The sequence below is a fragment of the Xiphophorus couchianus genome, chromosome 12 (genome assembly GCF_001444195.1).
Source record: "Xiphophorus couchianus chromosome 12, X_couchianus-1.0, whole genome shotgun sequence".
Classification (NCBI taxonomy): domain Eukaryota; kingdom Metazoa; phylum Chordata; class Actinopteri; order Cyprinodontiformes; family Poeciliidae; genus Xiphophorus; species Xiphophorus couchianus.
In genome coordinates this window covers 28,828,984-28,842,735 of record NC_040239.1, presented here as the reverse complement: position 1 = coordinate 28,842,735, position 13,752 = coordinate 28,828,984, and the positions used below count along the sequence as shown (strand labels likewise).

The 13,752-nt window shown below is 39.2% G+C and overlaps 2 protein-coding genes across 4 annotated transcripts; both read right to left on the bottom strand.

The window, feature by feature from the left end:
- Nucleotides 1-2,489: 2,489 nt before the first annotated feature.
- Nucleotides 2,490-8,889, bottom strand: cyb561a3a (cytochrome b561 family, member A3a). Of its 3 annotated transcripts, XM_028033316.1 has the most exons (7): nucleotides 8,728-8,889; nucleotides 8,281-8,424; nucleotides 7,742-7,928; nucleotides 3,906-4,114; nucleotides 3,656-3,810; nucleotides 3,411-3,567; nucleotides 2,490-2,675 (listed from the first exon to the last, which is right to left on the bottom strand). In XM_028033316.1, the coding sequence occupies exons 2-7, from the start codon at nucleotides 8,419-8,421 to the stop codon at nucleotides 2,652-2,654; spliced, it is 873 nt and encodes a 290-aa protein (XP_027889117.1). In that variant the 5' UTR covers nucleotides 8,422-8,424; nucleotides 8,728-8,889; the 3' UTR covers nucleotides 2,490-2,651. The 3 variants fall into 3 exon arrangements, with proteins under 3 accessions (XP_027889117.1, XP_027889119.1, XP_027889118.1); XM_028033318.1 differs by lacking the exon at nucleotides 8,281-8,424 and having other exon boundaries at nucleotides 8,728-8,860; XM_028033317.1 differs by lacking the exon at nucleotides 8,728-8,889 and having other exon boundaries at nucleotides 8,148-8,424.
- Nucleotides 8,890-11,711: 2,822 nt separating this feature from the next.
- On the bottom strand, nucleotides 11,712-13,672 carry LOC114154321 (lysine-specific demethylase 5B-like). The gene is made up of 7 exons (XM_028033322.1): nucleotides 13,491-13,672; nucleotides 13,208-13,273; nucleotides 13,026-13,114; nucleotides 12,842-12,947; nucleotides 12,612-12,717; nucleotides 12,221-12,282; nucleotides 11,712-12,009 (listed from the first exon to the last, which is right to left on the bottom strand). The coding sequence occupies exons 1-7, from the start codon at nucleotides 13,530-13,532 to the stop codon at nucleotides 11,914-11,916; spliced, it is 567 nt and encodes a 188-aa protein (XP_027889123.1). The 5' UTR covers nucleotides 13,533-13,672; the 3' UTR covers nucleotides 11,712-11,913.
- Nucleotides 13,673-13,752: the final 80 nt, after the last annotated feature.

Below are 13,752 nucleotides of genomic sequence, written 5' to 3'. Positions count from 1 at the left end.
GCTGCAGCGTTAGAGAATAGTTCTGGATGCTGCCTCCACGTGACTATAGGAAATTTGAGAGACACTATGAAAACATTACAGCAACATTACTGTCAGTAGCAAACAACAAACTCAACGGTTACTTTCATAAAGAAGAAATTAAAACAGAAATTTACTTATTTTCCTTTCCCCAAACATCTCAGAAAACCCAGTAAAACCTTCCCAAACAATAGGCTACAAATAAGGGTTTCAACAATTTCCTTCTTAATAAATTTGTCACTTCTCAAAATATTTCTTTATTGTGAATCTTTTTCCAAGGCAAACAAATAAAAAGACATACTTTTTTTTTTCGCCCTTTCCAGTGGAGACATCCAGTGGAGACACAAGAAGTGACCAAAACACAGAACAGAAAAATCCTTTATTGTCCCACAGTGGGAAAACTCAGGTCTAACAGCTGCAAAGTGACAGAACATTGAGGTTGACTCACACAAAGATTAAAGTACTAATATATATATATATATATATATATATATATATATATGTCAGCTCAGGTATCTTAAATGTATATATATATGAGAAACAAAATTAATATACTCATGAAGGGCAAATTATAACATAAAATACAGTTATCCATCTGAATACACTCAGTTATTTTGGTTCATCAATTCAACTCACAGAAAAGGCCCATTGTTAACTGAGCCGTCGTTAAGAATCAAAATTATTCACAACCCTAAATAAATGTTGATTTACTGTACATTTATTGTCATTTAACCAATAAAATAATTTCTGATAGGAAATACGACACCTCTTAAATGTAGCAAAGGACAGACAGGTTTGGGGAAAACGTGTTTTCATTTATCTTTTCGTAAAAATGTAAATAATCATCGACGGGTTCTTTAAGTGGAAAGCCTTTAGTTTTATGTCAGCTCAGGTATCGTATTAGTTCAACATCTCGCGTGTTCTCAGCCTGATCTGGACTGCTCTCTGCTGCCATCTTGTGGCAGACAAGCGTCCTCTTCTACTCGGATCGCGGATGAACCGAAATGTTCCGCCCTGTGCAACTGGATGTGATTCTTTGAAGCCACATAAGTGTCAGATTATCCTGTCCTTTATGATCCTTCTCACAGAACACATCAGGCCGCTCAATATGCTGCTTCCGGTAGTGAAATATCTTCAACCTGGAGCTTGTTTGATGGAAAAAGAGGTCACAGAACTATTTTGTCCATATGTGGAGGTTTTTCTCTTGTTTGCCATCATGTGACTAACGCACCTGGGATCCTTTTAGAGAGAAGGTAGTCTTTGTGGCTTCCTCTGGGGTCATGTGCTCCACCACTTTCACTTTCAACCACTGCTAATTCCCCCATCACCCTCTGCTCTGCTTTTTTCACTGATTCATCATGAGCTTGTTCCAACTCATCCCACCCCTCGCTTAATGCCACACTTGAAATCTAAACTGTCACGCTTTCAGTCAGGATTAACACATATAGTCTCATAACACGACCTATTTTACAATTTTCTCCGTCCGGACCGTTCTAAACAAACCCTCCATTCAAACCCTCTAAACCCGTTTGTAGCTCTGGGTGGGGTCGTCGTTGTGTTGGAAAGAAGAACCCCGATACGAGACTTTTAGGGAAGATAGTCGGGGTAGACTCGCAGTCTCAGAGTTCCACAGCAAACACACTAAAAGGTTTCATTTTGGGCATCTTTGACCACATGAACCTTGGTCCACACGTTTGCCGTGTTCCCTGCTCGGCTTGTTGCAAACAGAACTTCTCGTGACTTTATTTCAACTAAGGCTTTCTTCTTGACACTCTTCTGTAAAGGCCAAATATTTCTCTTGCCAATATTAATAGCTGACCTTGAATTTTTTTCCCCTACTGCAAAATAATCTCACAGTGGCACAAAGTCAAGTCAAAATCAGTTGTGGATAATAATTAAAAATATACTGTGTCAGTAATTTGAGGAAAATTAAATGGACTAATCTGATTATCAGCAAGGATGTCTTTAGTGGCTTAGTAGTGAAAATTGCTAAAGACTTGGGCCCCATAAGTAGCTATGACAATATATACTCGTATGCCTATATTTGTGTTTATATTCACAACCTACGTACATGTAGTGTACTTATGGAAATAAATTAAATCAAGACTAAAAACCCTCCTGTTCAGAGTTGCTCTTTAAACCATAATAAATGGAACATTGACCAACATATCTGATGTGTATTGATGATTTTGGTGATGGCACTCATCAAAATGTAATGTTTGATACAGTCAACAATTGAGAAAACCAGTATCATGTTTTTTTATGATATTGTATTTCTGTGTTTTAATGATTCTGAACTGCCTTGTTGCTGAAATGTTCTACACAAATAAACTTGACTGATTATGAAAGGCCTAACAATCCAGGTTAACGACTTAAAGAGCTGCATTCAACAGCATGAAGAGAAGTCATTTCTATAGGATGTTAAGGCAGGGGTGCAGTGTATCATGGGACAGATTAATCTGAGAAAGAAATCAGATGAAATTGTTTTATTTGGGTGAGTAAGCAATCTTAAATATAACATATATTTACATTGATAAGGTGATTATTTTTCAACTTTAAGCATCATCAGGAAACCAAATATTATGTTTTGACTGCACTGATTTAGCAGTGAACTGGTTGCAGTTCCTCAACTTTTATTCATTTTCGTCTTGAAGTGGCTGGAAGATAAAATAAATCAGTGTTAATATTTTTTCATTTATTTATTTAAATTATGTTAAATATGCATATGTCTGGGTTCCCACTTTTACAAAATAAACATTTCACAATATCAAATAAAACTTAAAGCTGCAATATGCAACTTTGATCATTTTTTCTTATATATTTGTTGAAACTATTGCTATGTCATGACAGTATGGTGTAAGACATAATCTGTGGAAAAAAATTAGTTCCTCCATCTTCTCCCAGTGCTTCCTACAAAAAACCAATCAGAGCGGGTCTTGGTGCTGTCAATCACCCTCTGCCTCCTGTGGCGCTGCTCATCCTCACTCTCTACCTTCTTCCCTTGCTCTCTGCTACACTGCAGCTAGCAGAGCTCAGGCTAATGAGCATGGCCATGATGATGGCGGATAAACAGTTTTCCTGTCATGGTAAGTTGTTTCTCTGTCATTAGCACATTTAGCAGCGAGTACATGAGAATTAACACCACTAAGCCACTCCTCCTGACTCTGATTGGTTGTTTTTCTTCAGGAGCCGTGCTTTTCTCCAGACAGCAATAGTAGCTCAGGGAGGAGGTGAAGGAGAGCGATCTTTTCAGAGATTATTTCTCAGTCACAACATGGTAACAGTTTTAACAAATATTTAAAAAACGTAGTTTATAAAAGTTGCATATTGCAGCTTTAAGGACACTATAATTCGACTGAATCAAATCGGCTATTTTTTTCTCAGACACTCACCGTGTAAGCTATTTCCCCAGGTCTGGAGTCTGGTCTCTGCCATTTGATGTTGGACAGAATCTTGAGGACCACCAGGCCAAAGGCTATGATTAAAACCCCTAATGAGTTTCCTAACAAACCCTCAGGTGGAAGGCTGGAGTACGTGACGTTGCCTTTTCTGTGGAAAGAAGCAGATGTTAAGATTGAACATCGTGATGTTATGTTAAAAGGTACAAAGTTTTAAAAGCAACACAAAGAGAACTCACAGGACAAAGAAGAGTTTCTCGTTGATGCCCGAGATGCAGGCGGCGGTGGTGAGCAGCAGGATGCTGCCGCCCAGCCACACGTGGACGGGTTTCAGGAGTTTACGGAGCAATACGGGAGAGCAGGGCAAGAGGAAGCCTGCGAACCCCACCCCCCACTGCCCAACGGCGGGTCAGGAAAGACAAAAAGAAAAAATACGTTGACACTAATGAAAACGACAAGATATATTTTGTCCCGTTTGAAGCCAGGTACCTGAAGTGCAAACAGAATTATGGCTGTGATTCCGATCCAGCTGTGTAACGAGTACAGGTTGGGAGTGTTCTTGGCGTTGTGGACGGCAAAGACGGCACAGAGTCCCAAGATGGACATGATCAGGGAGCCGAGCATCAGAGCGGCATGCAGCAGCTTCCAGGGGAGTTTGTTCTGACCCCAGGTCAGCGGCACGCGGTACACAACGGCTCCTGGAGACAGCACAAAAAACAAAAACAAAAACACAACCATAACTTTTAATAAGGATCATGCCTTTGCAGAGAACACTCCTCCAACGTACGCATCAGCCTCACCTGATGCTCGATGTGAACCTAACTAAAGGTTGAGTTATAGACTCGCTTTCAGAGGTTCATGTTGAGCTTACAGTGAGACCGATGTGAGTGCATGCATCTTTGTGAACAAAGAATAATGTGTGCGTTTATCTTATGCATTCTCAATACATGTTCCAGCAGCGCTGTGTGGAATCAAACATTATCAGGTAGAAAAGTGATTTCCTTTATTGTGTCACAATGGGAAAGCGCCGCTGTGACAGAGGCAAAGAGACAGGCAGTCGAAGCATGTAGAGTCACACAACATTTAAAATATACAAAAAACCGATTTAACAACAACATCTAGTCATATTTTCATATTTCTTGTCAACTTTTAATATTCTAACCCTGAAACCAGGTGGACAGCTGGTGGACTTTTTTAACCCACTCACCATCTGGGTCACCTTTTCTGGAAGAGACTTAATTTGTGTTTATGTAAAAATCTGTTGCTGAAACATGGACATTTTTATTCACACTGACATGTACAAACAGTATGAATGCGTTCATTCCTTTTTTCTCCATCTGCATACCAATAGACGAGACTTTGTGACAGTTTACTGGCATGAAATAGACAGCAGAAAATCTTTGTCTTCCCTTTTCTTCCACACTACTGAGCTTGGTTGGTCATGTCTAAGTCGGTCGCAATGAGCAATTAACCGCATTATAAATTAAAATTCATTCAATTTCCATTCTTATAATTAATTGATTTTTCAAAATAACTTATTTAATTCGTCCACACACAGACCTATTGTATTTTAATATTTTATGAATGACAGCTTTGTTTACAGAGACACAATCTATTTTAGTCATTGTTTCCTATATGTGTGTGTTTTTCTATTACCATTTCATTTATTATTTTTTGTTGTTGTTTTATCTTTGGATATTTAAAATGTCTTCCAGTTCCAGTGTTGAGTGTACTTCACAAAAATAAAGTTTACTGGGCAAAATTGCACTATCTTGTCAATTACTTGAAAATAGTCTCAAAAAATATCATTTACAACAACAATTACTCTGAGAATTTATTGTTCAGCAAAATTAGCTATTGTGACAGGCCTAGTCATGTGTTCCCTGTGTGTCTGACAGAAGAGTCACTTCAAATTAATTCAGCTGACTTGAGTTAAAACAGCCAGGAGACAATTTTGTTCCGACCGAGCTGACTGACCACAGCAACACTGATCCAGCTCCTGAAGGTAAATGGTAACGTCATGCTCCGAACTCAATCAGCGACTAAACAAATGGCCAATCTATAACTGACACAGAGGTTGTGTTTCAACACAGGTTGTATAAAATAAACAATTTGGGTCTGGAGCTTTAATAGAACCAAGCTGGAGCTACATCACACAGCAAAAACCCAGCGTGAGTTTCTTGTCGGTGAAATTCCAGGTTCATTAATATGGAGGAAGGTAGTGTGTGTAGACGAAAAGCCACAGCTTATTGTTTAAATAAGATTACTCCAACAGTAAGTCAACACGCAGGAGTCATTAAGAGCTGCAGGCAAGAATCAGTCAGACAAGAAAAAGTCTGATTTCACTCAAGAGAAGCTGAGTGGGTTACAGATTCAGCAGCTACTGTTTCACATGTACTTTTCACTTCAAGTACAATCGTGTGCTGAAGATGTAGTGGCACCAAGAAGGTGTAAATATAGGTATTCCCCTAAGAAAGCCCAAACCTTACTTTTACTTCCTTAAACATACATGTTTGAGGTTTATCAACATTTTTGGATTAACTAACAGCATTGTAGTTGGTGATTAATAAAGACAATTCTCAAAAATAAGTCATATAATGATTAGACACACAGTACACAGAGAGAGGCATTGCCAGTTGTAAGACCACTCATTATTAAATCTCAGGAGGTTCAAATATGTCATGTAAAATATGACAAGAACAAGTTTTGTTCTTGTCATATTTCAGATATCTTGTTTCAATTCGGAACATGAATACAATCTACTGATCAAACTCTGTGCAAATAATGATTTTGTTCTTTTGGTAGCAATACACATATGAACAGTTTTGTGTTATGGTCATTTCTATGGAAATATGAAGACTTTTGTGTGATTTCATTGGGGAGCTAATAATTCTAACCTTAACTATATTCCAGTGATCCTGTCAGTCCAGCATAACTTTATCACAAGTCTTTTTTTTTTAAGCTGAAACAATGGCTTTAGTATTTTGTGGAAATTAACATGTATTCAACTGTAACAAGAGATTAGTTCCCCTGGCTTTATGGTTGAATAGACCTGTAAGCGTACTTCCTGCTCCCTACTGGTGTTGCCCACATGATTCACTTTGAGCTAAATTGTACCAACTATTATCATCAATCAAATAATCAAATCAGCCATGTTCCACAGATAATAACCAGCTACACTCACTGAATCAGTATTTGATGTCACGGCCATCATGATGCTAAGGAAAATGTTAACATTATCCATCTCTGGTATTAAAACCCTCAGTCCTTCTAAGCTTCCCCAAATCCCTGGAAAGAAAAAGTCTTTGGAGGACCTGGAGACTGCAGGTTCTCCAGTCTTTCTTAAGCTATCTATTGGACCATAGATCGTTTCCTCAGTCAGATCTATTCTGCTTTGGTGTAGTCCCTTTTACCTGACCATTTCCAGATTAAAACATAGCTTTGAATCATCCACAAAGCAGGAACTGAAACTGAAGAGCTAACCCAGTGTTGTCACTACAACCTAGCCAAATTGGATCCTTACACACTTCCTCCTTCTGTCAAAAAATTAGTTTTCAAAGCAAAAAAATAAATAAAGTACAGATTAATTTGGCTAACAGTGGTATTTTTGTACCAAAAAGACGCCACCAAGTTTCGTAGAAAAAACATTTGCTGCCACGCAATTTCCGATTGTGTTCTTCAAGGCTCCATCTTTGGGACCAACAGTTTTAGAAGTTGTTTCCCCGACTAGGGATTTTGATCAAGAAGCAAAATATTCAACATAACTGGAGCAGTGGTAAAACGCAGGACATCTGTCCACTGAGCACTGCCAATCCGCTGGCTGCAAGAAGTTTACTAGACCTTTCCCTCTGCTAAAAATCTGAGAGTTCCTGAATGTCACAGTCATAACGTAGAAATAAAACAAGTTTCATTTTAGGTTAATGTTTAACCAGTATGAGACTGTAAAACTAACTTTATATCAGCATAATGCCTGTGTGCAAGTGTTAATATTCTATAAAGGTCAATGCTAGCAGAAGTGCTAACTTCCTATTGTTAATATTGACTGAATGGCTGACCACATGGTTCCATAGTAAGAGAGATTATCGACCCACACTGTAAAACAGGATGGATGGTACAGGTTCTGCATTTGTGGGGATCACCATCACTGAGGAGTTTCACCAATAAGTTGTACCACATAACACCTGATACTCACATGATGCACCGTCCCAATACAAAACCCATAAGCGTACTGACTACTCAAATACACCTACAGCATCAAAAGAAGAAACAGAAGTGAGACAGAGAAATGAAACTCTGCACAATCCAAAACTGTGAAGTTCACCTACCGTAGCCATACAGAACCACCAGACCCGTCACCATCAGCACCGGGTGCCAGTTGAACTGGAGGCCGGAGCCGTCCCAGGCAAAGCCGCCCCTCCACCGGCTGTTCCACACGCACACACACGCCACGCAGGCCAGCCCCAGAGCCAAGCACAGCAGGTAGCACAGGTAGAACGTCACAGTGGACCTCATCTGAAAGGCAGAGCAGAGGAAGAACGATGTGAATCACATTTCACCTCACAGTTTCTGAGTTTGCAGCAGTTAAAAACGGTCAAAGAAGTTTAATGTTGGAGCTGTTTTTCAGAAACAAGCACAGATGTGTCAGAAGTCCTCAAAAAGCAGTCCCCTCCCAGGTTGTGGTAAACAAACCAGTTCCTCCATTAGAGTTAAGAGTCAGAGGGACGACCTTACCTCGACAACAGCCACTGGGTTGTCTGATAGCAGTGCGCGCACACCACACTACTGTACCATCCGCGAACTTAGCTCCACATTATGTAGGAGTTACTGTAGTCCCTCCCCGCCCTGAGTATGCTCAGACACTCACACAGCCAGTCGGGATCGTTTCGTTTTCCTGCGGCGGACTTTCGTTTTCAGCCTCTGTGCTGAGACTGACGAGGGGGAAACGATCAAAGACGGTGGGGAACGAGCCGGGGCTGTCGGGAGATGGAGTATCACTCCGCTCCATCTTCTGCCCTCGCGGCGCGAGACAGGTGGCAGATGGAAAGATAATGAGAAAAGAGCACCGTGTTTTTAGAAACACAGAAACCACTCCACTTTATTAGAATAAAATTATTAGTCTAAAAATAATGCTTCTAGGAATGAACTCTTGCTAAAAAGCTTCCAAACAAACAGAAAACACGCAGACAGGCGCTTAAGTGGAAGATCTGTGTTAATATTTAACCTCTGGCTGCGCGTCGTCTTATCGACGTACCAGGCGCGAGGCGACCTCGAATTTTCCAGTTTTCCAAATTAAAGTTAATAAAAGACTAACCTTAAAACCGCTTCACTGTGTATCATTTATGGACACATTGGCCAGCTGGCAATCAAAAGGGGTGAAGAATTAAGTCCAGGTGTGAAAGAAACAGGTGGACTACTTTCATTTCAGGGGAAAAAAAACAAACAAAACTCGCCTTTCCCGTTTCCGTATTGCCAGCGCAAGTTATTGTGGGAAGTGTGGTTTTATCTACCGTAGGCTGGTCGGACAACCTGACCTGCTGCATACTTTATCTAAACCTGAGTTTATTTATAAAATTCAAGGCCTGAGCTGCAGCCCTCCAGTCTGCACTGTTCGAATTAAAATGATTCATTATGTAAATAAATCAAACAGTGGACCATCAGAATACTAGTGTTATTATAAAGCAATAGGAAGGAAGGCAGTTGAACATGTTGAATGAGTGTATCCTTCCAACACTGCTGCGCTGGGATCTCTGTGAACTCAGAGAACATTTCTCCTTTCAGCTCCACCTGGAGGTAATGTTACGTAACTATCTAATACTAAAGTCAAAGATATTTCCACATCAACCGTAGCCGGCCAAAGTGCGTTACGGGGTGAATGTTTAATAAAATATGAATAAATATAAAGTATAAAACAATTTAAAAAACCTAAGTTAATCAAATAACACCCGTGGATCTTCGGAGAAGTTATTTTCGTTTAACAAAATAGCTTAAGCTCTGCCAGATTAGACCCAACGCAATCTTGTTTCAACGCGGAAGGATCAGCATGGGACTGGCTCAATGTTCACACCTATTTCACAGGACATGTAAAGACAGAGAGGTTCTCCTCTGACACTAACCCCAAGGCTTCTGGGCCCACTATTATTTTTCTTTTATATTATACCACTTGTTGGCATTATCCTTCCTTTTCTGATAATTCCTGTAACATCTATGTCAATGACACCCAGCTGTATTTCTGGTTTAGAGCGCAGTACTAGTTCCACAGGAAGATTATTTCACTTATAAAAAGAAATTTTTCCTATTAGTAAAATAATATACCAAATTAACTGACACCTTTTCATCAGTATTAAGGAATTATTGACTTAAAACAAGCTCCTTTATCTTACTGACGTGTAACTTGTAACTTAGTTTTGTCTTATTTCAAGGGTACTATATTTGTACAAGAAACTAGACCATATATACTTAGTAAGACAACGCAGCAGCACAGTTCTCAAAACTCCACCCCTCTCAGAACCCCGCTGAAACCGACACCAGACTTATTGAGTTGTGGGATAAATTCAGTACAAAGTGGAGGCCTGAATCTGGGATGTTGATCTGTTGTCGGTAAGCAGAAGGCCGACTCTGCAAATCAAGCATCCGCCAACTTCCTTTCACCCTGAGAAAATCATCATGAATTCTGTCACAGCTACCTTCTACATTCCACTATTTATCACATCAGTCTAACAAACTCAGCCTCCGCCGGAGACATCGGTTCCTTTTTCTGGGGACAGAGAGTAATACTATTCAACCTCTTAAAGCTCCGTGTTTTAGAGTCCTAAATTTTAATCTGGTTATTCCTCAAGTTTCGCAGAAGAGCCCTGAGGCTGGAAATGGGAGAGTGCAACCTCTTTACCCCCTCTTCATCACTGATTAACAGCTGTTTTATCCCCGTCTTCCTTGGCCTGAATGGAGAGATCATGGCCGCCTCCATCACAATCAGCTGCTATTCATGCGGCATCGCTCAGAAGTACCCAGCAATCTTCAGAAGCGGCACTTCTCCCGGTGTGGGGAGAACTGTGAGAGGTAATCAAGAGCAAATCGAATTTATTCTTGATGCATGCATGTAGGCACAATAGTTAGGAAAATGGAATTTGAAACTGGGTTGTGTGTGTGTGTGTGTGTGTGTGTGTGTGTGTGTGTAGCACAGCAGTAACAGTGCCTTGATATGTTACTGCTTTTGTCTTGTAGCCACAGGAAACAACTTCAGAGTGATTTCATCAAAGGAACCAACTGCAGTCTGCACCCTTGATTTAATCCCAGAGGTCCGATTGGCTCCTCGGTTCACACTCCCAGGGTTTTGGGTTTTTGCCCTCAGATGCATGGAGATGCAGACAGTTGAGTCCAGGGGCAAGGAGTCATTTTGAGGGTTTCATTATTGCGAATGAAGACTTTAGAGAGGCAGCTGGGCTTCTTCAGGCCCGCTAATCACAGGAAACTGCAGTCTGCCTAAGAAACACAGCAATGGAAAATGATTTTAGCGCCAAACCAATTATGCTTTATGTCCACTTGGGGGCGCAGCAGCATGGTGGAAACTCAGCTGTCTGGCAGCGTATCGATGGAGAAAGGCAGAGTGACGTAAACCTTTTAAAACAATCGAGGTCTTGTGCGCTATTCGGTTCCCCTGCGAAAATCTGTTCCCCCTGTGTCGGGAGCGCGCATTACAGCCGGAGAGGCGGATCTGACCATTTTCACGGCGCTTCTGATCGATTTCTCGGTAAAAACAACTCAGTTAATCATGTCAAGCTTGTAACATTTAGTTTAATCGGCAGCTATTGTTTACAAAATTGTAAAAATAATTAAATAAACGAGGTCTTTTTACGCTGTTTTGTGTTATTTTAAACGCCAAGAGAATCGGTCTTTTTCTAACTTTTGTCACTTACGCCTGACAGAAATAAAAGTCAGTCAACACTTAGTGTGTATTTATAATTTTTCATTGCTGATATAAGACGATTGCTGAAAGCATGGCATAATTATTAAGACTTCCTGAAAAGACGAAAGCGTGGACTTTCTGGTAAATCCCGTTCTAATGTAAAATATGACAGATTACTGTAGTAAGGGCATTTCTAGTATACTGCAGGCTATCACACATAACAATTTTTGAGAATTTGGCAACAGTTGCCCTTTATTCCCAAACGTTATGGGGGGAGGAGAGTAGAGAATGAATATTTCAGCTGCCTGAAATAACCTGTTCCCCTCCATAACATGGGAACAAATTAATTCACCAACAAGGCCTTAACTCTGTTTATTCCTCTTATCATCAACAATAAATCCTGTGAATTTGGTAACATTTGCTCTTTATTTGACAAAGTTATGAGGGGCCTTGGGATTTAAACTTTTTTCCATAGCTGCCTTATATCAAAGTCTTGTAAGTATAAATATCAAACAGTTTTCAAAATGTAATTTATTAACCTTTAAACAACATACATAAACAAGCACACCACAGCAATCTCAGGAACAAAGGCAACTAAGGCAAACACGCAAAGCAGTGATATGTTTTTTCAGTTGGTGGGCTTCCCACACATGCATGATGGAACCACCTCAGACACACGTCACACTGGATCTAGGAAAGAAACCAAAAATATCAGGTTTTTTTTAGAAAAATATGTCTTTACAATTACAATATATAATCAATCATTTTAGATTCCTTTATATTCCAACTGTTGGAGGATCATATCATAGCTTGTTTACGCAAGATAAGATTAGATAAAACTTGTCCTCTTCATTTAGTTTACTAACACTAAGTCTTTGAATAATTCTAAAAACTTTCCTACCCAGTTCACATCCGTGTCACTTTCCATCTCTCCACAGAAGTGACACAAGTCTTTTAGGTCCTCTGTTAACAACAAAAGTATAAAAAACACACACACACGATTATACATGTACAATCGTGACCGTATATATGTGTGTTTGTGTGTGTATAAAACTATTACACAGGATGTGCTAAGCACCAACACAGTCATTTATGAAAAAAATATAGAAGATGAAATGATTGTACTTATTAATTTGTAGACAAACAATTTCCTTAAATAAATGTTTTCAGAGTCCATGTTAATGTATTAAGTTTTGCTAAGTACAGATGTTTTAGCCAAACATACAAATAATAGTAATCATGATAACAATTGTCATAAACACTCAAAATAAGAATATTAATGTTATCCTCACCACTGTTAAGGATTAGTCTCACAGCAATTTCCAACCTCATGCTGTGGACCGCCTCTCTGGAAACAGGAAAATCCACAACCTCTTTTGACAGGATTTTTTCTGCAAACTGAAATGAACAGCTTCATTTAATGTCTTTAAATTTAAGTAACAAAGTAAGTAATTCACTGTACATGTCTCAAAATATATATCAAAATCCTAAAGTCATACACTGTGTGACAATATGTCCGCACCTTCAGTGAAAATACACCACATGATGAGCTATCCTGTTGTTTTGGATGCTTGACTGTGTCACATGTCCAACGTGAGACATTGCACCCCTTCTTCCTCATAAATGCCCTGTAAATATAGATATATTAATAAGAACAACTTTATTTGATTTTCATACTTGAGTTAAAGTTAAATTTTTAACCATACCTTGTGATTTGCAAGCATTTCTGGATGTCTTGTTTTGATTCCCCCAGTGGATTCAAGAACAAAGACTTTTTGTCTTGTGGGTAGATCACCTAGAAAGTGGGCATTCGACAGTTTTCATGTGGTTTTTGTCTATGTGATAAGTATGATATAGATTGTTTTTAGAGTATAAAAACATTTATTACCACTAAAGTCCAGTGGTGGTGTTGATTGTTGATTCCCAGAATTATTTCATAATTCATTGGGTTCATCTGTGAATAATAAAAAAAACATAGATTTTTTCATATCAAGAACAAAATATGTTTAGTAACACACACACATAGCACTGAGATTATACTTTTTTATAGGTGATACAGAAAAATCTGTAAAATCATATAAAAGTCAAAACATTTTCTTTTCATCGATTCAAAAATACTAATAACACATGGAAGAGTAACACAGAAGCACAGTGGAATGTGTAAGATCTACCTTTTTTAATCTAGGACTTTTTCCCTGCCACATTGCTGTCATTGCAAATGAATCTATGAACACAGCCTGTCCTGTGTTCTTGCTGTTGTATTCCTTCACGATGACGGCCAGAAATGCATTAATAGACTGCAAATGTATTACAAGAAAAAAGATTAGTTAAATACTGTAACAGCTGTGATATTTGAAAACAATTGATTGGAGCAACAGCACCACGTGATTTTTGACTTTCTAGAAAACACCGTATGTGTTTATATTGTAAGGT